The sequence below is a fragment of the Madurella fahalii genome, assembly GCF_045866475.1.
Source record: "Madurella fahalii IFM 68171 DNA, scaffold_6, whole genome shotgun sequence".
In the NCBI taxonomy this organism is placed as follows: Eukaryota; Fungi; Ascomycota; class Sordariomycetes; order Sordariales; genus Madurella; species Madurella fahalii.
The window spans coordinates 899,574-921,812 of record NW_027263976.1 but is presented as its reverse complement, the minus strand read 5'-3'; the positions used below and the strand labels follow the sequence as shown (position 1 = coordinate 921,812).

At 57.1% G+C, this 22,239-nt stretch overlaps 7 protein-coding genes across 7 annotated transcripts; 3 read left to right on the top strand and 4 right to left on the bottom strand.

The window, feature by feature from the left end:
- Positions 1–346: 346 nt before the first annotated feature.
- Positions 347–809, top strand: MRPL31 (mitochondrial 54S ribosomal protein mL60; the record flags this gene model as incomplete). The annotated part of the gene is made up of 3 exons (XM_071065738.1): positions 347–396; positions 465–694; positions 757–809. The coding sequence occupies 3 exons, from the start codon at positions 347–349 to the stop codon at positions 807–809; spliced, it is 333 nt and encodes a 110-aa protein (XP_070921839.1).
- A 318-nt stretch (positions 810–1,127) lies between these two features.
- On the bottom strand, positions 1,128–1,839 carry CBC2 (nuclear cap binding complex subunit; the record flags this gene model as incomplete). Its single annotated transcript, XM_071065737.1, has 3 exons — positions 1,128–1,512; positions 1,584–1,702; positions 1,777–1,839. The coding sequence occupies 3 exons, from the start codon at positions 1,837–1,839 to the stop codon at positions 1,128–1,130; spliced, it is 567 nt and encodes a 188-aa protein (XP_070921838.1).
- A 444-nt stretch (positions 1,840–2,283) lies between these two features.
- On the top strand, positions 2,284–5,010 carry NUP82 (Nucleoporin nup82; the record flags this gene model as incomplete). The annotated part of the gene is made up of 2 exons (XM_071065736.1): positions 2,284–2,625; positions 2,701–5,010. 2 exons carry the CDS (start codon positions 2,284–2,286, stop codon positions 5,008–5,010), a joined length of 2,652 nt encoding a protein of 883 aa, XP_070921837.1.
- Positions 5,011–6,380: 1,370 nt separating this feature from the next.
- On the top strand, positions 6,381–8,155 carry MFIFM68171_10316 (uncharacterized protein; the record flags this gene model as incomplete). Its single annotated transcript, XM_071065735.1, has 2 exons — positions 6,381–6,432; positions 6,495–8,155. 2 exons carry the CDS (start codon positions 6,381–6,383, stop codon positions 8,153–8,155), a joined length of 1,713 nt encoding a protein of 570 aa, XP_070921836.1.
- A 2,873-nt stretch (positions 8,156–11,028) lies between these two features.
- On the bottom strand, positions 11,029–14,341 carry PIK1 (Phosphatidylinositol 4-kinase pik1alpha (PI4-kinase)(PtdIns-4-kinase); the record flags this gene model as incomplete). Its single annotated transcript, XM_071065734.1, has 5 exons — positions 11,029–11,068; positions 11,144–11,348; positions 11,434–13,930; positions 14,002–14,188; positions 14,262–14,341. The coding sequence occupies 5 exons, from the start codon at positions 14,339–14,341 to the stop codon at positions 11,029–11,031; spliced, it is 3,009 nt and encodes a 1,002-aa protein (XP_070921835.1).
- An 813-nt stretch (positions 14,342–15,154) lies between these two features.
- On the bottom strand, positions 15,155–17,443 carry MFIFM68171_10314 (uncharacterized protein; the record flags this gene model as incomplete). The annotated part of the gene is made up of 12 exons (XM_071065733.1): positions 15,155–15,220; positions 15,277–15,596; positions 15,655–16,018; positions 16,074–16,175; positions 16,230–16,516; positions 16,568–16,613; positions 16,696–16,699; positions 16,755–16,806; positions 16,873–16,933; positions 17,047–17,097; positions 17,151–17,200; positions 17,275–17,443. The coding sequence occupies 12 exons, from the start codon at positions 17,441–17,443 to the stop codon at positions 15,155–15,157; spliced, it is 1,572 nt and encodes a 523-aa protein (XP_070921834.1).
- A 1,862-nt stretch (positions 17,444–19,305) lies between these two features.
- Positions 19,306–22,010, bottom strand: MFIFM68171_10313 (uncharacterized protein; the record flags this gene model as incomplete). Its single annotated transcript, XM_071065732.1, has 7 exons — positions 19,306–19,442; positions 19,508–19,633; positions 19,721–19,831; positions 19,922–20,212; positions 20,276–20,440; positions 20,512–20,642; positions 20,710–22,010. 7 exons carry the CDS (start codon positions 22,008–22,010, stop codon positions 19,306–19,308), a joined length of 2,262 nt encoding a protein of 753 aa, XP_070921833.1.
- Positions 22,011–22,239: the final 229 nt, after the last annotated feature.

Here is a 22,239-nt window from a genome sequence, read left to right as displayed (position 1 = left end):
TGCGTGTTGCGCGGTCCAGGGCGTAACGTGTTGAGCGCTCGTTGGCGTCAGTCGCATTCATCGTTTGCAGCGGTTAGATTCACAACGGCTTCCCTGGCGGAAACGCATCCCAGCAAGCAACAAACTCAGGACGTTGTCTTGAACTGGATCCGCTAGCACTGCAGGCGAACATCCAACCAGCGGGTCGCGGGGTGGGATGTCCCCACTTACTGATGGAGTATACCGTGATTGGCCTGGCCGCTGCAACAGGGTACCGCGATTTTTTGGTCAATCAGGCAAGGTCTGGTCCGTTCTCTGGACAATTCCCAATCCACTCCAAGGTCCGATCCAAGTTCCCATCGCGACCATGTTCGGGCCGTTCAGAATCACAAATGCCCTAAGCGGCGGTCTTTTATGGTATGTGGCCACTAAAAGCTCGTGTCGTATCTCCACGCGTAAGGCGATGGGGCTGACACTCGGTGCAGGAAGATTCCCTGGCGCCTCTCGCCGACTCAGAAACTGAGGCACCGTAGGCGGTTACGGGCCGTCGACAACATCGTCGAGACGCTGAGCAACGCCTTGGCCAAGAAGGGCGAGACGCTCAAGTCATTGGAACGGTGGAAGGCCGAAATGCCGACCGAGGCTCAGATGCTGCCCAAAGACAAATACACAATGTTCGACCGGAAAGCTAAGAGATATCGCAAGGGAATTCACAGTATGTTTGGCCTTGAGTATCTGTGACGACTTGTGAGGCGTAAATCTAACGTTTGGCCCTAGAACTGCCCAAGTGGACGCGTGTGTCGCAGAGGGTCAACCCCCCCGGATTCTAGACGAGAAACGACGACGATCTCCTGGCATGTATATCTTGTGTATTATACCAAATGGGATAAACGGCGTTCATGGCAGATGGCATCCCAACGGGGCAGTTACTTTCAATTTCAAATGCCAGAAGTCGGGGCAATCCCAAAGAAGAAAAAAGAAGAAAAAAAGAATTGCCGACCTCTGTAGTGAGGTGTTGGAACAACACACCAAGAGGCGATGCCATTGCGATTTCCCGGGGTATTACCAATTTTTTTTTTTTTTTTTTTTTCATAAAAAGAGAACAACCAAACCACCTCGCGCGCAACTCTCCAGTCCAAATAGAAAATTTACCGCGCGCGTCCGTGGTCATCGTCATAGTCCCTCGGTTCACGGTCCCTCGTCCGATCTGCTTGGATTGCCCGGCCAAGGCCGCCACGGCCCTCATCATAGTCCTCCCGGTACTCATCGCGCACTTGTCCGCCTGACTTGCCACGGCCGTACTGTCGTCCTTCCTCGAAACCGGGGTCTAGATCAGTCCGGATAATGCGCTCGTCTAGCTTGGTGCCGCCAATGTACTTCATGCAATCGAGCGCGTCCTGGTGGGTGTAGTACTCGACAAAACAAAATCCGCACGGCGTCTTGTTGAAACGGTCGAGGCCCATGACTAGGCGTTTTATCTCGCCGCATTTTGAGAAGAGTTCGTACACTTGCTCCTCTGTGGTGTAGAAGGACCTTGGGGACTATTTGTCAGCTCTCTCTCTCTCTCTCTTCCCGGACCAGAATCTCGAGACAATGTGGCTCACAGGTTGCCGACGTAGAGGGTCGTCGCATCCTTGAGCGGATCTTCCTCTGGCTGGTCGGCCTGCATGTTGGTGTCGTCGTCCCCATCACGCCTGTCCTTCTCGAAACGCCGCCGTTTGTTCTGATCCTCGCAGGGCGGCATGTGTTAGACATTGGCGAGTAACGTTCTGCGGAGGTCCGGCATCGACAACTCACTCTATTGTTGAAATAGGCACTCGGTTGATCGAGTCGGTCGACTGTTGACCGTGGCGCCCGCATTTTTATGGTTGTTGTATTTTATTCGGAAACGGTCCGGATGTCCCAAACTTGAACCTGCAAGGCAGATGGCAGACGGCATATGGATTCACTGGATTGGGGCTTGTTCGCGGTGGTTCTGAGAGCGGGTCGTTGCTTAAAAGTGGGCCCCATCTGCTAGTGATGACAGGGATCTTTCGCGCTGCGGCAGGGAGTCGGCGCGCCTTTGTAAGAAAAAAAAGCTACCCACCTCAGGCAGAGAAACGCGCTAACCACAAGCTCTCTCAGCCCGTGCTGTGAAGCTCCCCAACCTCGCCGAACCGGAATCTGTAACAAACCAGGAGAGGTCCGCTTTGCGTCGATTTACTTCGGGTTTGGTTTCCTCAGAGTACAATTGCTAAGTTAATTGCTCAATGCTTCTCTGCCACCGGCAACCAATAACTTGCCCACGTCCCATCAAGCACACCGATGCCCAAGATCAAGAGCTTTGCGCCGAGCTGGCTCAATGAGCCGGCTCCAGGCCATAAGCTGTTTGAGCAGTCGAGCGACGACGCCGCGGCCGCTTCAGCTCTCCCTTACGGAAGGAAGCCGAAGCCCGGACCGCGACGGACGATAGCGCGGCGAGGCGCTGAGGTCTTCGTGGCGATCGGTAAACAGATACGATGGGGCGATCTCGCTCATCTCAAGGAGTCCTGGAAGGCGAAACCGGCAAGATCTGGCAGTGGAACTCGCATCAAACGAGAAAGTCCAGATGACTCGTTTGAGGTCTACGATGAGGAGGCTGCCGGAGCCAGCAATGCCGGATACCGAGTGAGTGTAGCGCCAGGCCGCACTACGTATTACACTCTCGGAAGGTGTTATCAACTACTGACTCGACGGCAATAGACCATCAAAACACCCGTCGCCGACGACATTCGCCAGCTTATCATGTCTCCGAATGAGGACTTCCTGGCTGTGTTGACGAGCCACACGGTTCACATCTGTATCCTGCCCGACTCTTCCCACCTCCATGCTACGGACACCACACCGTACAAGCCGAGATTTTGGACTCTTGGGCCTACTACGCATGTTACTTCTCGATCATCGGTGGTTTCCGCGATGTGGCATCCTCTGGGTGTCAATGGAACGTGTCTGGTCACAGTCACGGAAGACGCCGTGGTGCGCGTTTGGGAGCTGTCGACGGCGGACCGCTGGTCGTTCGATGCGCCCACACTTGCAGTCGATCTGAAGCGACTGGCAGACGGGACATATCTGGACCAAGACTTCAGCGTCTCTACCTCGGCGACGAACAAGGGCTTCTCGCCAGACTCGTTCGATATGGAAGTGGCGTCCGCATGCTTCCCCGCCCGTGGTTCTGGCGGTTGGTCATCGATGACGCTCTGGGTGGCCATGACTGGGGGTGATGTGTACGCTCTCTGCCCGCTACTTCCTCAGCGCTGGGCACCGCCTCCTACGCTCATCCCTTCCCTGTCAGTCTCCATCGTTGCTAGAGTCGCCGCGACTGAAGACGACCCTGAGGCTTCGCCTGAGGCTCGCCGTTTGGCTCAGCAACAACTGGACTGGATGTCAGAACTCGATAAACAAGACCCCAAAATCGTGGAAAGCGCATTCGGTAACGGCGACGTGGAAGTCTACACGCGTCCCACTCGGCCGGGGACGATCCCGAGGCTCCAAGGTCCTTTTGAGTTCGATCTGAACCCCGAGGACGAGCAAGACGATGAGGTGGAGCTAAAAGATATTTATGTCGTTGGTGAGAAGGCAAACGTGACCGACTTGATGTATGGGGAAGAGGAGGAGCTTGAGATGGGCGATGACGAGCAAAGCGGCTTGTCCCTCAGCGTCATATGTCTCCTCTCTACGAGCGGGCAGGTCAAGATCTGTCTAGATGTTGAAGGCATTGAGGCTCAATGGCTTCCCGTTCGCGTCAAGAATGGGCCCAAGTTCGCGCCCGCGCCTAAAAGCCCCTCATTGCTGACGTTTCAGACCTTCGACACGGTCAAGCCCGCTGAGGTGGTAGCCGACAGCTGGCCCATGTTCAGCGAGGACACCACTTCTCCCTACACATTCTACGTCACGCATTCGGCTGGCATCACGTTCGTTTCTCTGGAACCGTGGGTATTTAGACTCGAGAGCGAACTGGAGGGAGACTCAGAGGCCGGGGCAGAATTCCGCATCGATCTACTAGCCAAGGGCCCAGGTTCGGAGCGAGAGCGCATCTACACGCAGGCCCATAGCCAAAATGTCCTGGCGGCAGCCACTGCCATCAGTGACCCGGATCTTGGTCACTTTGTTCTATCTGCCACCCACAATGACCCGGTCGCACTTTTCTTCGACACGCCGGAGCCCGATATTGCGCCCAAGGAGTCGCCGGTAGCGCTCCCTGAGCAGGTCGAGCCATCGCAACCGCCGGTGGTGTGGGAGCCGCGACCCGTCTTCCATCCCTCAGAAGTACTGGACCGCAAAAGCGCTGTGCCAGCATGGATGGACCACCTGAAGACGGGCAGGAGGCGGCCGCTGATGCCGCAAGAGGTGCGCCTCTCGATGGCAACGCTCGAAGTATTTACCGAAGGCCACAAGGTGATTTGCACCGAGGTCTCGGAATTGAATAGTGCCGTGGCGGAGCTGTTCAGAAAATGCGAGGCGCTTCAGGTTGAACTGAGGGACCAGATAACGCAGGTGAACGCGGTCAAGAAGCGGATTGACACGATTACCGGAGACGATTCGGCAGACGATGAGCCGGTGTCGGAAAACATGCTTATCCAGGGACGGCTACGGGCGGCGCGGGAGAGGCAGGAGGAACTCGCGAACAGAATGGAAAAGCTCAAGACGAGGATTAGCCGAGCGGCCAGGCGTGAACTAAGCGACAAGGAGAAGCTGTGGGCAGAGGAAGTACGAAGGTTTGAGAGTAACATACTGGGGCCCGAGGCAGATCGGGCGTCGCCATCCACCTCCGAGCCCTGGAAACGATTCGAGGAGATCAAGACCCTTCGCGACGCCTTGTTTTCGCAAGCGGAGAAGCTGCAGAGGGCTGGGGAGAGGGCCGAGGAAGGCTCACCCACCTCGCCGCTGCCCAGCCTGAAGATACCGGTGGAGATACGCAAGGCAAAGATGGCGCAGGTCATTGATCTGTTGGATCGGGAGACGGCGCTCGTCGAAGCAGTGAAAAGCCGGGTTGAGAGACTAAGCCTTGGATAGGCAGCTTTGGCTGGGGAGTTCGCCTTTTCGTCAGAAGGGCCGATGGCGAATAGGTGACATTTCAGGAGGGAAACAAGGTCAGACGCCCCCCAACAACGCTGATTGTTTGATACGAAGAACAGAAACCCGTATGATGTGATACGCGCCTCCTCGCATGCGTCATGGGCTCTCGCTGCATGCTGCCCAAGGCACCGCTGTCTTTCTCGCCACGAGCATTTTGTTGGCTACAGCGAGCCGGGTGGTTGAAAATGCTGCTGGAGCCGCCTTGCCAGCGGGCCCCAGCCCAATCATTGCACATATCTGGCCAAATAAGGGTGCTGAGTTTACCTAACCCCGACCACCGAAATTTGGCTTGAGACTATGCTTGCAGGAATTTTGTGCTTTCGGTGCAATGTTCGCCTGTGTATGTGCGTGTGTATAACCTGCAGTCTTAGTGTTTGCACTAGTTAGGGCTAGTATGTGTAGCACGCGGAAACGTCCCATATCATTCCTTCGGAATATGGCTGCGTCGGGCTCCCTATGGAAACCCAGTCCTGCAGCTATGCAGCTTGTCACGGGTTCTCGCCATCTCTCAGCGCTGACCTACCTGTCACAGACGCTTTCGCCCACGGACAGCAAGAAGGCATGATCATGCCAAGTTGTTGCCGCTTGCCGCCATGGACTGGAATGTACGACTAGGCTAGGGAAAAGGCGAATTAGTCTTCGGAAGGAAACCATGCACATGAGGAGTCGACGATAATATCGGTACATAGGTCGGTGTGGATTTGCTCGGCCCCGTTCTGCTCGCGAACTCGGTACCACCCAAAGTCATCTCACCGCTCACCGCCCTCTCACCAAACCCTCTCTTCTCTGCGGCCTTGGCAAAGCACGTATCACTCCCATATCCTGTCGCAGACATCTTTGTCTACTGGAAAACGCCGGAATGGTGGGATGCTCTCATTGTCACGCTTTACATCGCCGTTCCCCGGCACTCATTGTAGAAACCACCACCACCACCACCACCACCCCACCCCCCCTTGCCACCCCTCCGTCTCCTCCCGAGTACTCTGTGCTCTGTCCTTCTCCCGGACGGCGCGCGTCCCATCGTGCGTCATGCACCCGCCTCACTTTGCGTGCTATTGAGTGGCCTGGAGCACTCGCCCGTCTGCTTCCGTACCACTGAAGCCTCACATTCTCGGCTTCACCACTTGGAATACGAACTCGCCGGCTACGAGGCATGATTATAAATATGAGGCGTCTGTCTCTGGTTTCCGGTCCTCGCCCGGACACGTCGTCCGCTCGTTGTTTATTAAATCAGGAGCCCAATGCTAGTGCGTCTCGTAAGCACCGAGTCTTCCCAACAATCACTGCAGTCAACCCTACAGTCCAGGATGGCGCCTGCAACTTCCTTGTCTCTAATGGATCTGCGTGCTCAGATAGTTGGTGAGTTGTCCGCTGCAGCTACTTCAACCTCGCATGCCCCCCGGTCACTAATATCACTGCAGAAAACTGCCAGTTCTTCAGCCGGTCCGATGCCACCATCTCTCTGGTCATCGCCAAAGAACCCCTGGGGTCCTTCAAGGCCATTGTACTGAGGGCCGAAGCGGGCATCCGAGGCGCTCTGCTGTCCGAGACAGCCCCGTTTGTCTATGATGCCGTGCTCGCTCTCCATGTCAAGTCTGCCGAGGCGGTCCAGAACTACATCGCCAACAACGGGTTTGCCCCTGTGCCTAGCGTCAAGAGCCGTTTCAAGCAGGGCGGCAGCCATGAAGATGAGGGCAATAGCGACGCCGCCTCGGTGTCTTCTACCGTCACAGTAGACGACTGCGAGTCTCTGTCGGACAATGAGACCGTTTCAGTCACCTCGGTCTGCAGGACAAAGCATCAAAACCACCGCAAGGCGGGCAGATCAACCAAGCGTAGATCAAGGCAGCCCCGATCGCCGTCTCCATTTTCTCGCTCGGTGGAGTCAGAATCCGAAGATGACTTTGACTTTGAGCGTGCCAGGGGCATCCCGCCACTTCCCATACGCCGCCCGCCCTTCTTCAACGGCTTCTCACCGGGCACGATCCGCCCGGGCGGCTACGCGCCCCATCCACGGCTCCAGCACAACAAGCATCGCAGCTTTCCGGCCCTGAGTTCCATGGGCACGACACCTGCGCCCGCGCCCCCTTTTCCTTCAGCAACCCCGTCCTCGAGCACATCAACATCTCCAGCCACAAACCCTCCTCCTAGCTACCACCTTCTAGGCATGGGTCATGCGGGAGCAAATACCGTAACCTCCCTTCCACCTCAACCGCCCAAGCCACCAGCTGCCGCCCCTGTCCCAGCCGCTGTCCCAGTCATGGCCACCGCACCCATGCCTACCTTGCCGCCTCACTTCAATCCCAACCCTACCATCACGAACCCCCAGCAGCCTCACCTAATTGACACTATCCTCCTCATCCACTGGCGCCGTCCCAGGGACCACCACCACCACCACAACAACAACAACAACAACAGCAGCAGCAGCAGCAACGCCCTATCTACACACCGCGCCGCGCTCCAACAACTCCCTTCCCCGCTGACAGTCCGTCGTCTCCAGGACGCCGCCCTGGCCTACGTGAGACGCCAGCCGGAGCATCATAAGGACATGCTCCTCCTACATCTGCATACCAAGAATAACAGTACATGGCAACTCAGGGCGGTAGTGAAGAAGCTGGTCGTGAGCAGCGGAGGAGGAGGAGGAGCAGGGGGGGGAGAAGAGGAGTATGACCTCAGTGGGTATGGAGGCGGAGCGGATCTTACCAGGCTGGTTGCTGCTGGGAAGGGCAAGGGGAACGGGGAATTGCCGAGGGTGGAGGTGGAGGTTTTTGGCTGCGAATCGCCGGCACAGGCGGTTGGGGCCATGGGGATGTCCCCCCCGCCAGCCGCCGGGAGTGGTGCGAGGAGTGGGAGCGGTTCGTCTGGGTCTGGGCCTAGGTCTGGGATTACGAGACAGGCTGGTGGGATGTTCCCTTCGGGGCGCGGAGCGCCGCCGCCGCCGCCGTCTGGTGTTGTGGGTATGAGAATGGGTGTAGGCGCGGGAGTGTCGGGCGTGTCGAAATTGCCGGCTCCGGCGGTGGGCAGACATCATGCTCATCAGACTGGGAGTAGGCACCCTCACGATCAGCGACAGGATTGTTGAGGATTAAGGGGTGATTAAGGCGTGATACGGGACAGGGACAGGGGTTGGAAGAGAGGGATGGAACGGTGAAACGAGGCGTACATGAGGTGATTCAGGTATGATTGCAGATCGCGGAACATCTGTCCGAGTGAGGCTTCGAGAGAGCCTTGGCGGTTATGGTTGCGGCGGCTACCAAGCGGGCGGCGTGAAGGCTGGGATATGGCCGAGGAAAATAAGGAATGGCTTCAAGGGCGGATTCGGGACGAAGGACAGGAACGGGACCCTCTTACACACGTGTCCTGCTTCAATGCTTGTGCTGCCTCTTCAGCCCATTTTCCCCCACCTCATCTACATTTACTCTTGCACGATAACAGCGGCATCGTCACCAACCCCAACAACTCCCACGACACAGCACTCGAACTTCAACATAGCACTCTATTCACTGGCGTCACCTCACCTCTTTTTAAATTACGGCTTTGCACTTAGAATCCTATTTCATCTTGTGGTTAGGTCGAAGGCGGATGAGTCAACATACAACCCAGGCAAGATCACAACTCTTGCCGGGGAGGAGAACAGAATGAATGAAGAGAGATTAGGAAAAGAAAAACGGAAGAGAAGAAAGAAAGACAGAGAAAGAAAAAGTGTTTATCTGAGAGCCCAAGCCAGTGTGTTTATTTGAATGCATTTTATTGATCGCCCCTTTTCGCCCCGCCGCTACCGGTACATTCTGAGATCCCGCCCCGGTACTTGTGATCGCGTGCCTTATCCGCGCCACACAGAAGCCTGGCGCGGGTAATGGATGATCACGGTGCCTTACTCGCCTCAGCTGGCAGGGGTACGCCTCCCGAATTTTTGCACATACCGGCATGTTACATGTAGGGCCACTTGTATTTGGATGCTTTCGAGTCTATTGCGCCGGCCAACAGATTGGGCTATGTATATAACGCAACACATTCCATCTTACGATCCTCTTAGCATTCGCGCCGAGAGTGGGATACCGGCAGCGGACGTAGTGTATATCTCCACGGCCCTGGAGTGTAGGAACTTCCGCGGAGGATATCGGAGCATTCGCCCACCCATCTACGCATGCAAGACATGCCCCTGTTCACGGAGAAGCAGTTCACCGTGGGCTCAAGCACTCAGGGGTGAAAGACGGGTGGGCAAGAGAAATTGAATCGACGCCCCTCCCTGTCGAACGACTCCTGACACGAGACTATTACCGCCAAGCTAGGACTTTGCGGCGCAAAGAAAAACAATTCTAATGAAAAGCATGGCATCGTGATCTCGCCAATGAACGCCATGCGCTTTATCTTCGCATCTCACGATATTTCCGTCGTTCTACTCAGTCCCTCTCATGCTCCGAGGAATTCATCATCTCGACCGCTTATTCGCCGCCTCGTGTGATGGTCACACCTCCAACAGCTGTCCAAATCTCGTTTTCGCATGATGTAACCGAGTTCATCAACCATCATGAGATCACCGAGAGCAAGATCAGGAGCAGGTCGCAGCCAATAAACGCCGCTTCCCCCCCATGCAACCATGGCAAAGCCTGAATTCCAAGGCTGATGGTGCAAGCGCCGAGCCCATGGGTATTGTGCTGTGGCTCTCCCAAGGACAATCTTTTTTTTTTTTTTTTTTTTTTTTTTTTGACCCGTCCATCTTAAGTCATCACCCCCCCAAACCCGTCAACCACGAGGCGAGCACGACCTATCACCACTTACACGCCTGCTTTGGCCTCCGACCCTGGACCCTGGTCCCAGCCCGCCTGCAGCCTCGTCGCGAATCTCAGGTCAAGGGGGTTCGAAGATCGGCGGGCCGCCTACCGTTTTCGTGTGACTGCTGCAACGAGAGGGTCTCCGTTCGCGGCTTTGCCCCGCAAACCACTCCCGCGCTCGGTAGCACCCGTCCTAGCCGTTGATTTGACTGCCCGGGGTTCCCGCTTGAGGGGTGCGCCAAGGCGTGGGCCTCCTTTCCCACGTCGGTGTCTTTGCCCCGAAACAAGGCAGCGAGCCGAGGAACCAAGTCAAGGCGTTTGCTTATTTGGGAATCCATGAATGGGAGGCTCAACCTAATGCACTCCCGAGGCTGTCTAGCTTAGAAGGAGTGCAGTATGTACTGCGCTAGTAGCTCCCCGGTTTCGGTGGCAGGGCGGCACGTCCCCTGTTGCAGCAGGACGGTTATCACTGTTTCCTAAAGTTTATGGCTAGGGCAGGAAACCGGTTGCGCTGTGGTTCGCTGCACCGCGATAGGCGCGGGGCTCGGGTGTTGAGGTTGCGGCTGCGGTTGTGGGACCGGAGTTCGCCGGCCGGACCCAGCTGTAGTACGCCAAATATGCTGGTTTCAGACGACTTGTGTTGCTGACAGGTTTAGGGTCACATGGACGTAAGGTGAGTCGGGCACTTTGTGGAGCGTAGCTCGATGAAGCGTCCCAGAGCATCTGGATTAAGATGGATCGCGAGCTCGGAGCGGGCCAAGGAGACTTAGAGCGAAGCTGTGAAGGTAAAGAGCGAAGCTGTGAAGGTAATCAGAGGGTTGATGGCGGTCGACTCACTCATTCATTCAGATAAGACTACACGTATCGACCGAAGAATATAAACCGACCGCGCCAGGAACCGATCCTCAACCCCTTTGCTTACTGCACCAAAGCAGGTTATCGCACCGCAGATAGGCAGAGTCTAGGTGCCAGTCAGGCAAAACCAAACGTCGTAGTAGTAACCAACGGTACGGCGTTCCCATCTATTATATCGTCTCCCCAGTCCAACGCCGTCAAAGATGCCCTCAACATGCTGCTTGCCATCAACCAGAGTGGTTCGTCTGTGATTACCTGTCGCCAACAGTTGTATATGTGTATAGAAACGAGCTTTACCTCCCCCCCTATCCTCCCAAACCCCCGTCTAGTAGATCCCCTGCGTCCTGTACTGGAAGGTATCATAACTGCCACGTCAAGTCAGTATCCCCCCATTGCTCGCAATCTACCCCCCCACCATCCAGAGAGTGCGAGAGACTTACAGTCGTGTATAATAACTACCGAGCGACTTGGCAATCAGATCCGTCTCGACAAACTGCTCGGCCTCGTCGGCGCTCAACTGCAGCTGGAACCGCTGCCGCAGAGCCGTCGTCACCTGCGTCACGCCGGCCCCGAAGCAAGGCATCTTGGACTCACGGCCCATCATGCTGACCAGGTCGATGATGTTGTCAGCAGACCGCCGGAGGGCTTTGCCGCGGCACACACACACAGACACACGCATGTCAGCCTCTTTCGTCGCTTATCGTGGCACAGGCATAAAGAGAAGACATACCTTGAAAAGCCTGCTTGCAAAGTTTCTTGAACTCCTCAAAATCCGCCGACCCAACCCCGCCCAGCACATCGACATACTCATACGTCAACTTGAACGGCGCCGCCTCGAACCCGACCGACCCGGGCGAGTTGGACAGCATGAAGCCAAAATCAATGTGGATGATGTGCCCCTCATTGTCGATGAGCACATTGCCGTTGTGCCTGTCCTTGAGCTGCAGCACGTACGAGATGACGCTGTACGCGGCCAGGCTCCTCTTGAAGGCATCGACGCCGGCGCGGTAGGCCTCCCCGTCCGGCGTGCCAAACGCCTTGACAAAGTGGTCCTTGAGCGTCGCGATCCGCCGCCGCGGGTTCGCCCCGCTCTCGATGGACGCGAGCGTCAGGCTCCGCTTGATCGAGTGCAGCGACACGCCGTTGGCGATGGTTTCGATCAGGCCCGACGACTCGCCCGTCACCAGGATGCGCATGAGCTTGACCCACACGGGCACGCCCGCGTCAACCCAGATCTTGTGGCAGCACCGTATCAGCTGGCACGCGAACGCCTCCTGCCGCAGGTCCGAGCCCGTCTTGACGATGACGCTGACCAGGTCCCAGTTCTTCATCCACCCGTACGGCGACGACTTGCGGATGCGCTCCTTCTTCGTCTCCCACGCCTCGCCAAACACGGCCGCGCTGGGGTCGTCGCGGTCGCCCTTGCGCTGAAGCCCGCCCGTCTTGATGTCGTTCTCCATCCGGTCGATGCCAGCGTTGGCGTTGAGGTTCGGCTCGACGCCCGCCGTCCCGTCGTCGTTGCCGCCCCCACCTCCCCCGTCCCCGCCTCCGTTGGCTGCCTCGTTGGCTGCCTCCGCCGCCTGCGCCCTGGCCATGATCATGTCAAACGTCGGTCCCTGGCCATCGTCGAGGTCGAAGCTCTGCTCTTCCAGGCTCTGCATGCTGGCGATGATTCGCGCTCGGATGGCTGCCACTTCCTGGCGGGGCCGCTTGCCGCTCGTTGCGTCCAGCTGCGCGAGCATCTGCGAGGCCGTCCGCATGTGCACCGCGAGCGCCGAGAAGTCGGGCTGGTCAACCGAGTTGTTGCGCGGGTTGGTGAGGGTCATCCTCCTCAGCGGAGGGCTTGGAGGCCCAGAGGTGGGGTCGCCGCTCGAGCTCCGGGGGGTACTCTTTTCCGAGGCGGCCGATACTGCGCTGGTATTAACGCTAGACAGGCGCAGGGAGTAGTTCGACGGCGCTGGCCGCGAACCGAACAACTCGTCATCCGTCGGCTTGAGCATCGGCGAGCTCCCTAGATCACCAGACGCTGGCTCAAAGACGCTATCAACCACCAGTTCGGGCGTGCGGGCAGTGGTAGACATGTTCGGGGCGTCGGACAAGTCGAATATCCGCTTGCGCGTCCCTTGTTCGGCCAACAGAGTTGTGAGCAGTCGCTGGTTGTCTTGGGTGCTGGGGTCGAATGAGAAATCATCGCGCAGGATCTCGACCATGAGCAAGTATGGCACCTTCTCAGCGCTGTTGAGAACCGTGGCCTCTGCCGGGTTGAGTCGGACTATCCTGTGGTGGCGGCTCCGCGATGGAGAGCCGCCCACCAGGTCGGGAGGGCAGATGACGGGGATATCAACCTCTGCCGGTAGATCTCGGGCGATGAGAGCCAGCTCGGCACGCAGTGCGCTTAGACGCGCGGGTTTCGGGACCATGACGAGGCGGTTCGAGATGTCCTCAAGTGCTGTCAAAAAAGCCGTCTGGCAGCGGAAGTAGTTCTGGCGCAGCAGCCGTGTCTTTTGTAGATTTGTCATGTCGGCTTGGCTCAACAGCGTCTTCACGTGGTGCGAGTGTCTCCTCGGCGTCTCGGACGGCCTCAGGCCAGCCGACACTGGGGTAGTTGGCCGTGTGACGAGACGAAGCGGCCGGGAATCGGGTAAGGGCAGTGAAGCCGAGCTCAGACGCGCCTCGAGGGCCATATTCTCCAGTTTGGATGGCAACTCTGTATCCTCCTTCTCCTGCGACGCAGACCCCGCCGTTGTCGATCTTGAGGGAGGCCGGGATGCCTTGGCCGACGATTTCGCGTGTTGGCCGGCCGGCCCCGCCTTGGGATCCGGGGCACTCGCGGTGCGCCCATCCTTTGCGCGCCTTGACCGAGTGCTCCCGGCAGTAACGGTGTGCGCCCGCGCGGGCACGTTCTTGTTCGCCGTGGAGGAGGCGGCGGCAGCGGCGGCGGCGGGCTCTGAGATGGTCTCGACAACAGGGCGGGGTTTCCTTGCCTGGGCGACGGCGAGAGGTCCAGCCCAGTGTGGCAGATGAGGACATGCGATACTTGCGAGAACGAAGCTTCCCAGGACCGTCACGGGTAGAACATTCTCGGTAATCTTCTCGTGTCTCCCGCTCTCCGAAACCCCAAACACGACGTGCTGCACCTTGTTGTATACTCTACGGCATGTCTTGAAGGCCTCGGTTTGGGGGTTCGGCGAGAGATCGTGCAGGTAGGTTTGGAACAACCAGAATGTCTGTGAAAAAGAAAAAAAAAAAAAGGTATTAGCCAGCGATTCAACGGCGACAGGAGGTGGAATTGGCGAACCAGTAGCGCTGCCGTGACCGACTCCTCGCACAGATCTAGCAGAAACTCCTCCAGGGCCATCGACTCGTTGTCGAGGCTGATTATAAGGTGGCATAGCTGCGGGAGGAAGAACTCGATGTCCTCATACGGAAACTGGCGGAGCTTGCTGCAGAGCACGTAGTGGATGCCGACGTGGTCGGCATAGCGACTGCGGAGGGAAGAGCCAGGTCAGCATTCACGCGGCGCGGCGGCTTGTCAAGGGGAGAGAGGAGGGCGCGCACGAGAGATAGGACACGGAGAGGAAGGGGTTCTGGTTGAAGACATCGCTCTCGAGGAACCGCTTCAGCAAGTCCCACGACATTGGTTGCGACTGCGTCAGGAGGGCGGCTGGACTCGGCGGAAGAGGAAGACGGGATCAGACGGTGGGGAGGCAGCATGCTCGTCGGCATCCGGCTTCGACGTCAGAGGTTCGCACAGGGAGGCGCGCGCAAGGGCTGCAGCATGGCTGCCTCGGGGGGTTATATCGCGTGGTCCGAGTTGAGTGGTCAATGTGGGATGTGTTTTGTTTCGCCGGTTGAAGCTTTTCTCTGTCAGATAATCGCTAAGGACAGCAGCCAGCCAAAGCTCCATTTGGCCAATTCGCAGGGGCGCGCTCCGCCCTCGTTGGCCATCGCTCCCCACCACTGCAGCCGACTGTCCGGCTCGGCATCGGGTTCAGGTTCTTGGGCCAGAACCCTGCCAGTCCCCATGTGCCTTCTGGCCACAGACCTGATTTATGCGTCTTAACAAGACTGTATCATTTGGTATTGCAGACCTAATCGAAACAGAACTAGGCCATTTTTTATCGGCTCTTCATTCCCTTTTTCTTTTTCTTTTTCTTTTCCTTTCTTTCTTCTTTTTCCCTTTCTCGTTGTTTTTTTTTCCCCCCGGTCCCCCATGTTTCTAATTTCTTCAAAAACTTTCTTAACCGAGAATTCAGGGGTCGTCAGGGGTTGAGATGCGTCACTGTCTGCCTACGGTGGATAGGGGAAAGTAAGTCGAGACGACCGCAACGGAAACTGTGCAAGGTCGATGCTCTTTTCTGACCCAAACGTTGCTTTGAAATTATGCCAAAACTCCAGCCAACTCAGATAGACGAAGCTATACCACATTATTCCACGTTTTGACCTTAACCTCACCAGACAGGCCGCTTCCGCCTTTTCCACTGTTCCTGCTTCCTCCTCCGCTTAGGCTTGACCCTCTACGGCAACCAGTCAGTTCACTCGATAAACTACTGTCACGTCCGGGCAAACTCACCTTGTACTTGACTCTCTCACTGCCATCCGGCATCTGCACAATCTCATGCTGGATGTGATATCCAAAGGCGGGGAGCACCTTTGCCCAGATGAGCCAATACACCGTCCCAAGCGCCAGCAAACTCGTCCCCAGTGTGGGCACGACATAGAACGGCACCGACAAGAGCAAATTGTTCTCGATAAACATCGCCGCCTGCACAAAGAGAAGCGAGACAATCCAGAAGATGGTCAGCAGAGGCGAGCTGCGGAATGTCGTCCGCTGCTCCGCCCACCGTTCAGCTGGGGAAAAGTTAAGGTATACCAAGCCGATGCCGAGTAAGACTAGCGGAAGGTAAGCGTCATCTAACTTTGCGGGGGGGACCAGAAGGTGGGGACGTACGTTTGATCCAGTTGCCGCTGTAAATAAAGACGTTGGTGACAAAAAGGTAGACGTCCGAGGTGTGCGAGCCGAGGATAAAAGCGCAGGTGAAGAGCCAGTGGAGGAAGATTGCGCCGGTAGGAGCATTAAACGGCCAGTCACTAGCCCAGAAGCGGGACCAAGGCAGCACACCCTCCTTGGCGAGCTCCTGCTTCACGCGAGGCATGGCAAACGACTGCGCAAACACATTTCCTAGCGCCGAGAGCGCGATGAAGAGAGGTACCACACGGTCGACGAAGTCGCTATTGCCCCAGACGTTCTGGAAGAACTGGGCGGCGACGACAACCCTTGAGTCGGCGATCTCGTTCTTGGTCATGGCGGCGAACTGTGCGTCTGTCAGTCGCCGTCTCGCGCACCAGAAGGCTTATGCTTGTGCTCACGTAGGAGATGTTGGCCAGCACATAGAGCACCGTCACAGCCGAAATGGCAATCGGCGCTGCCTTCCTCAATGTCCTTGGTGGATTCCGAACTTCCGTCAAGACCTGGAACCCATCAGCGCCAAGCTCCGTTTACGCCTCAACCCCAGAAGGCCTTACATAATTGGCATTCTCCCATCCGCTGTACGAGTAGAGAACTTGTAGAAGAGCAAGCGCATAGTTGGCGGCGGTTCCGGGCGAGTTCTCTTCTCCAGCGGGGGTGTCCATAGCAGGCCCGTGAAAGCTCGAGAAGTTGCTGGGGTCTGGTCTCGGTGTCGCCATCCTGCCAGAGAGCGCGGCAAACCCAGTGCAGACGACCAGACTGAGCAGGATGAGCTTGAAGGCGCCGAATCCGTTGCTCAGCCAGATGCCCCAGCGTGGAGCGAAGGCGTGGATTAGGCAGACCACTGTGGGTTATGAGCGGATGGTGTTTCTGAGGGTGTACTTCTTTCACTAACCGGTGATGGCGGCAATAGCAATGCCCCTGTTGAGCCAACTGCCATCCTGGGCATCGGAGGTTGCGGCTTGTAGTAGATAGCTGCTGAAGCTGATGCTATTGCCGGTCGATATGGCGAAGAGCACGAACTGTACTGCATAGGGGTTAGCGGGTGAGTATGATGAGGGTCTTTTTGGTGTGTAACTCACCTGCAAATACGCACGTGGCTAGATATCGTGGCCTCTGATATACTCGCTCTAACTATGCAGGGGTCGTGGGATGTCAGAGATAGTCCCACACTGGTAACCGGCAGTTCCTACTACCTACATAAACCTTTTCCCCCCCTGAACGCGGCAGGGCAGTGCCATACTCCAAGTAGACGAATAGTCTAGTTCCATGTTAGCGTAGACCCGAAGCCGGCATATCAGTTCTGATCATACCCGCTTTAGCAAGTCAGCCCCGGAGTTCTCACAAGTCGAGCTGGAGTAAGAGACGACTCACCAGAAGGTCATCAGCCCGCCCAGCACCCAAAACAACAGCGTCATGCCGACACTGCCGATGGAGTATACGATCCATGACGGGGTCGAGTAAATGCCGGCGCCCACCACCCGGTTGATGATTAGAAACACCGTCGACCACGTCCCGAGTTTTCTGTCTGGAAGTTCACGGCCGTGTCAGGGAGCTTGCTCTGTTCGCCACCCGGGGTTGAGGAGGAGAAAGCGGACGAACCCTCGGGATAATAGAAGTCATGGTAATCCTCTAATGAATTATCATCACCGGGCGTCGGGCCGAGCCCGTTGCTGACCACGGTGTGGTATGTACCGTTCTCGTCGGCCACTCCATGGGCTTCCGTGTCCTTGCTGGCCACAGGCTGCTCGAAGATTTCCGGTTCTTGCATAATGGATCGGCTTGGTTGTCACGCGTTGTATCCGCATTTACCGTCGCCGATAAGGATATCAGGTCCGCCCCGCCCGACACGATGTGCCCTCTAGGGCGCTGGAGAACGAGAGCAAACTGGCCGAACCTTCCACTCGCGCTTATAACGGCGACAGCAGGAGGAAGAGATTGGCCGGTAAGTACAGAATCGGAACCCTCGGTATGTCGCGGGGCAAATCCAGCCCTGCTCAGCCCATCCCGGAGCCGCCGCCGTTGATCCTCGGAATGGCTTTCACCCCGCTCAAAGTTGTCGCTCGCTCAAATCCTCGTCGCCCATGCAGCCTCGCCGATCCAAACTGGCAGCGTCGGTGATAAGAGCACAAGGGTGCGGGACCTCGGTCCAGAATCGGGTAAGGGCACTCAATCGGACGAGGCTGAAAGCGGACGTCAACAGGTAGCGCAACGCAAAGCACGATTTAGACGGGCAAAAGGCAGAAACACCCAAAACCGAAGAGGAGGAGAAGATTGGGGAGATAGCCTCACGGCGCCAAATCACAAGCCAGCCGGAACCGAAGCTTTGCCCTAGCGAGGACACCGACTAGGCAAAGCTGCCAAGAAGCCAATCCCTTGCCCGTCCTCATGTTTTCCCTGTGCGACATGGACCCGCAGAACCCGCAGCTGGAGGCTGAGAGTTGGGTTGGAGGTGCAGAGCATGTCCAGCCGGGGAGTTGGGAACTGTCTGGGGTGGGAGGAGGGGCAACGGCGCACTCCGCCCAAGCAGTTGAAGGGGGAGGGGGGGAAGGGGGCCCACCGAGAGCTGCGCCTGCTGTGCTACTGCAATAAGCGAGAGCCACTCGGAGACTGGGGCCTGCCCTTGAACGCACATCAACTGCCCTGGCGCGATAGGAAGTAGTCGGGTCATCAACCGGTCCGCCGGTGCTGCTGAACTGGGCCGTTTATTCATGGAAATATTGCCTCCCCCTTGCGTTTTGTGACGATTTCCTGGACTGCAATTGTAGCCCATCCGACGAAACCATATACACTGCGCACCGGTTAGGAAACGGGCAGAACCTCTTATCAGCCCGCTGAATAAGATACGCTGGAATTTAGGCTGCAGCTTTAGCTTTTTCAGCCCATGTCAATGTCAAATGTTAGCGCGCTCCCCAAGTGGGTTCCGAGTTCACGCCAAGCTTTTTCCCCAGGTTTCCAGGAGGTTGTGTCGTGTGCTCTTGGAAGGGTCGTCTACCTTTCTCCCCCTTCACCGCTCCCTCCCCGTCCTCGGTCGGCCTTCCAGAATTACCCCAGAAGGGGTGCGGAACGAGTCGGCGACACATGGCTCTTTGGCGCAGCCGTCCGTGCCTCACCATTCCATTCCTGTCGACCGCAGAGAAGTTCGCTCAGTGGGCAGGCAAATGCAACCCCGGGACTGCACCCTTCCAATAATCCGACTCCACCCGCCCGTCCCACCCGGGCCCGACTGCGCCGCCTAATGGGTACCTGTAGGCTGTCGGGTAGGCTCCGCGATGTTGCGCTGCAATCATGCATTGGTCGCTGTCGACTCGTCGCCAAGTCGGCTATCAGTATCTACCTTTGCAGGAAGAAGCGCCAGGTGAAAAGAGAAGATGGCATTCGCGTCAACAACCCTCGGAGTGCCCCAAGCCCATAACCAAACCCACCCAAGCCACTTACTCCCCGTCCTCTAGCAGCAGCACCTTATTTAATACCGACGTAAAAGGCATATACATATACAAAATACACCCCAGCCTTGCAGACCAAACGTAAATGCCAGACCGGTCATGACATCCCCATCCCATCCCGTACATCATTAGTAGCCCGTCGTCCCATTGGTATTGTCAAACCCAATCTGCGTGCATGAATGATGTATCATGTCTTTATTACCCTTGCCTGGCGCCCCGTAAACACAGCCCTGTTCATGTCCTCGTCGATCTGAGCCAGCCTCGTACGCTGGAGTCTCCGCTCCCTAATAACCTCGTCCCACTTGCGGAGAAAGTTATCCTGGCCTGTTGTTGCCGCAGGGTCAGCTGCCTGTAAGACCCGGGTGAGTTTTAGTCACAGGGAAACATACTCGGCGAGTTCTCAAACTCAATCTCAAACGTCTTGTACGAGTCGTAGTCGTCCACATCCACTTCAACAACCTTGCCTGAGATATCGAGACCAGCCACCTCAGTGCCATGGTTTTGTTCATGGTGAGCTAGTTCGTGCCCGTCAATATACATCAACCGGCGGGCAAAACACAAAATTAAACAAACAAAATCATCGTGTTCCTGGTAGAACTCACCCTTAACCCATGTAAACCGCGATCCCTTTTTCGAAAACGGAATCGAGCTCTTCCTCGGTTTCAATTTGACCAGCGTTGGCCCGTCTGGCACAACTTCGAGATCGTCGGTAACTATTTTTACCTAGATTAGCAAACCATCACGTACGACGCTGAGCAGAACAGGGGAAAGAAAAGAAAGAAAAAAAAAAAAACAAGTCATACCATAAACAGTAACGTACTGCCCCAGGCGGCCCAGGTACATCATCAACCTCGACGAGCTCGCCACGGTCCGTTCTCGCAGCGGGCCGGACAGCGCCGTGCCCGCCGTCACAAACGACGCCACGTCCGATTGCGTGTTCCGCCGCCCCTCAGCTTCGTGCCAGATCTGCAGCCGCGCGCCCGAGTAGACCGTGCTCGACCGACTGTTGGCCTTGCTGAGCGTGACCATGCGCACGCTGCCGATGTCGAGGACCACTTTCTGGCCCGTCAGTTTGGCTTGGAAGTCAAAGAGTTCTAGAAGTCCGGTTAGTTAGTAGACAGAGAATGCATCCTTGTGTACCTAAGGGGGTTGTATACCCTTCAGGCTCGAAAACTGATAGAACGCGCTCGGGAGGCCGTTCCCTTGCAAAACTTGCACGTTTCCGTTGCCTTTGTCGTTTTGTGTGTCACGGATGTACACGACGTTAGATAACCGTTGGTCGTAAGCGTAGGCTGGCACAAGCTGGGCGTTGCTTGCTTTCACTAGACAAAAGTCAGTTGACCAGTTCCGCACGTTTTCTATCGTTGGCGGATAGATTGCGGGGTAAACATACTCCAATACGTCTCGGAGTCGTTATCGACCTTGCAATAGAACCTCAGATCGTTGGTGAGCGTGTTCCGAAACACTTTGAGCACGCCTTCTCTGAAGACCGTCGCGCTTAGAGTCTGCGAGCTCCTGACCGGCCTATACCAACACAGACCCTCATTAGCCACTATACGACCCGAAGGATCTAGTCCGGTGAGGTACTCACCCATCAAACAACACATCCTCGCCCGGCAAAACATTATCCCTCCCCGTACTCGCCCCATCACTCGAAGTCGACGGAGCAAGCGGGGTGTCGTGCACCACCACCGGTGTCAGCGTATCGATATCGTTGCTCGCGCCTCCTCCCATCGTACCATAACTCAGATGTCTTCCTCCTGACACAGAGGGTGGCGCCGACGCCGAGGAGGCGGGCACCGCCGCTGGTGGATAGGAGTAATCGTACCCATTTCCACTTCCACTTCCTCTTCCACTTCTGTTTCCATGGAACTGGCTGCTGCCGCCTCCTTCCCAGAGCTCCTTCTCCGACGAGACAGCGGAGAGCATCGAGAACGGGTCGGATGTCCTATGGAGAGGTGGGGGTAATGATGTGAGTGTAGAGACGGCCGGATCGGACGCCCTGTGCGGAGGGATCGCGTGCGTGGGGCCCAGAAACGGGTCAGACACCCTATGTGATGATGGTGGAGGCGGCGGGATCGGGGTAGAATCTTCCATTAGTGAAGGTAATCCAGAGAGTGTTACTGCCGTCTGGCGCGAGTTTTGGAGGTGGATGTTCGTCTGCGCTGTGTAGCTGGCGTAGTCGATGTTGGACCAGAATACCGGCGCGGAGCTGCTGTTCCCGTCGTATGGCGCCTGGGATGACGGCCGCTGCGGGTTGGGTGGCGGTTGGATATAAGACAGACTTGGTGAGGTTGGGCTCGTGGAATCGGGAGGCGATCTCGGCGCCAGGTTGGGATCTGTGAGGGTTTCGGCGGCTTGTACTCCTCCATCTGACTCTCCGTATAGCGGCACCGCCGTGAAGCGGTTGATCTCGAGCTGAGACATCATTGTTGTGACTTGCTGGGTCGGCGTGTTGGGTTGTGCGCCTGGGGCGGCGCCCCCGGGCTGCCCGGGTCGGACAGAGTAGCCGCTGGGGAAGTATGAGTGTGATCTAGCATTAGACGGTGACCGTCCCCAGCCCGGGACGCTGTCCGGAGCGAGCAGTTCGGCAATCGGGGGAGGATCTGGAGGTGCGGCAGCTGTGGGCCTCGACGCCGGGGGGGGCTGCGTGGGCGCAGAAGCGATCGGCGAAGTGCCCGGCAAACGTGCTTGGACGGGTCCGGGGTCCGGGATGCTCTCTAAGCGGAAACGGCGGCCGTTGGACGTCACAAATATGCTTCGGTCAGCGAGTTGGGCTGTGACGTCGACGATCGTGCGATCAAAGCCGGTGTTGAAAAGCTCGGAAAAAGGCACGGTAGCCTCATCGACGGGAGGAAGGCTGGGGGCCGCGGGACGACCCTGGTTTGGCATCATGGACGGCGCCGCGCAAGCCCCATCAGCTCAACCGGCCATGACGGTGTCGCTAAGGCACGAAGTTGGAGGGGAGTGGATCGACAGGTCGCATGTGTGCCTCTCGGTGCCTCTCGGTCTGAGCAAGCACAAGCGCAGCCGGGGGAGGTGCATAACACTAGACACGAAGGACAGGGGACAAGGGGGAGACGGATTAGAGGGCGGGGGTTGGGAGCCAAGAAATAGGAAA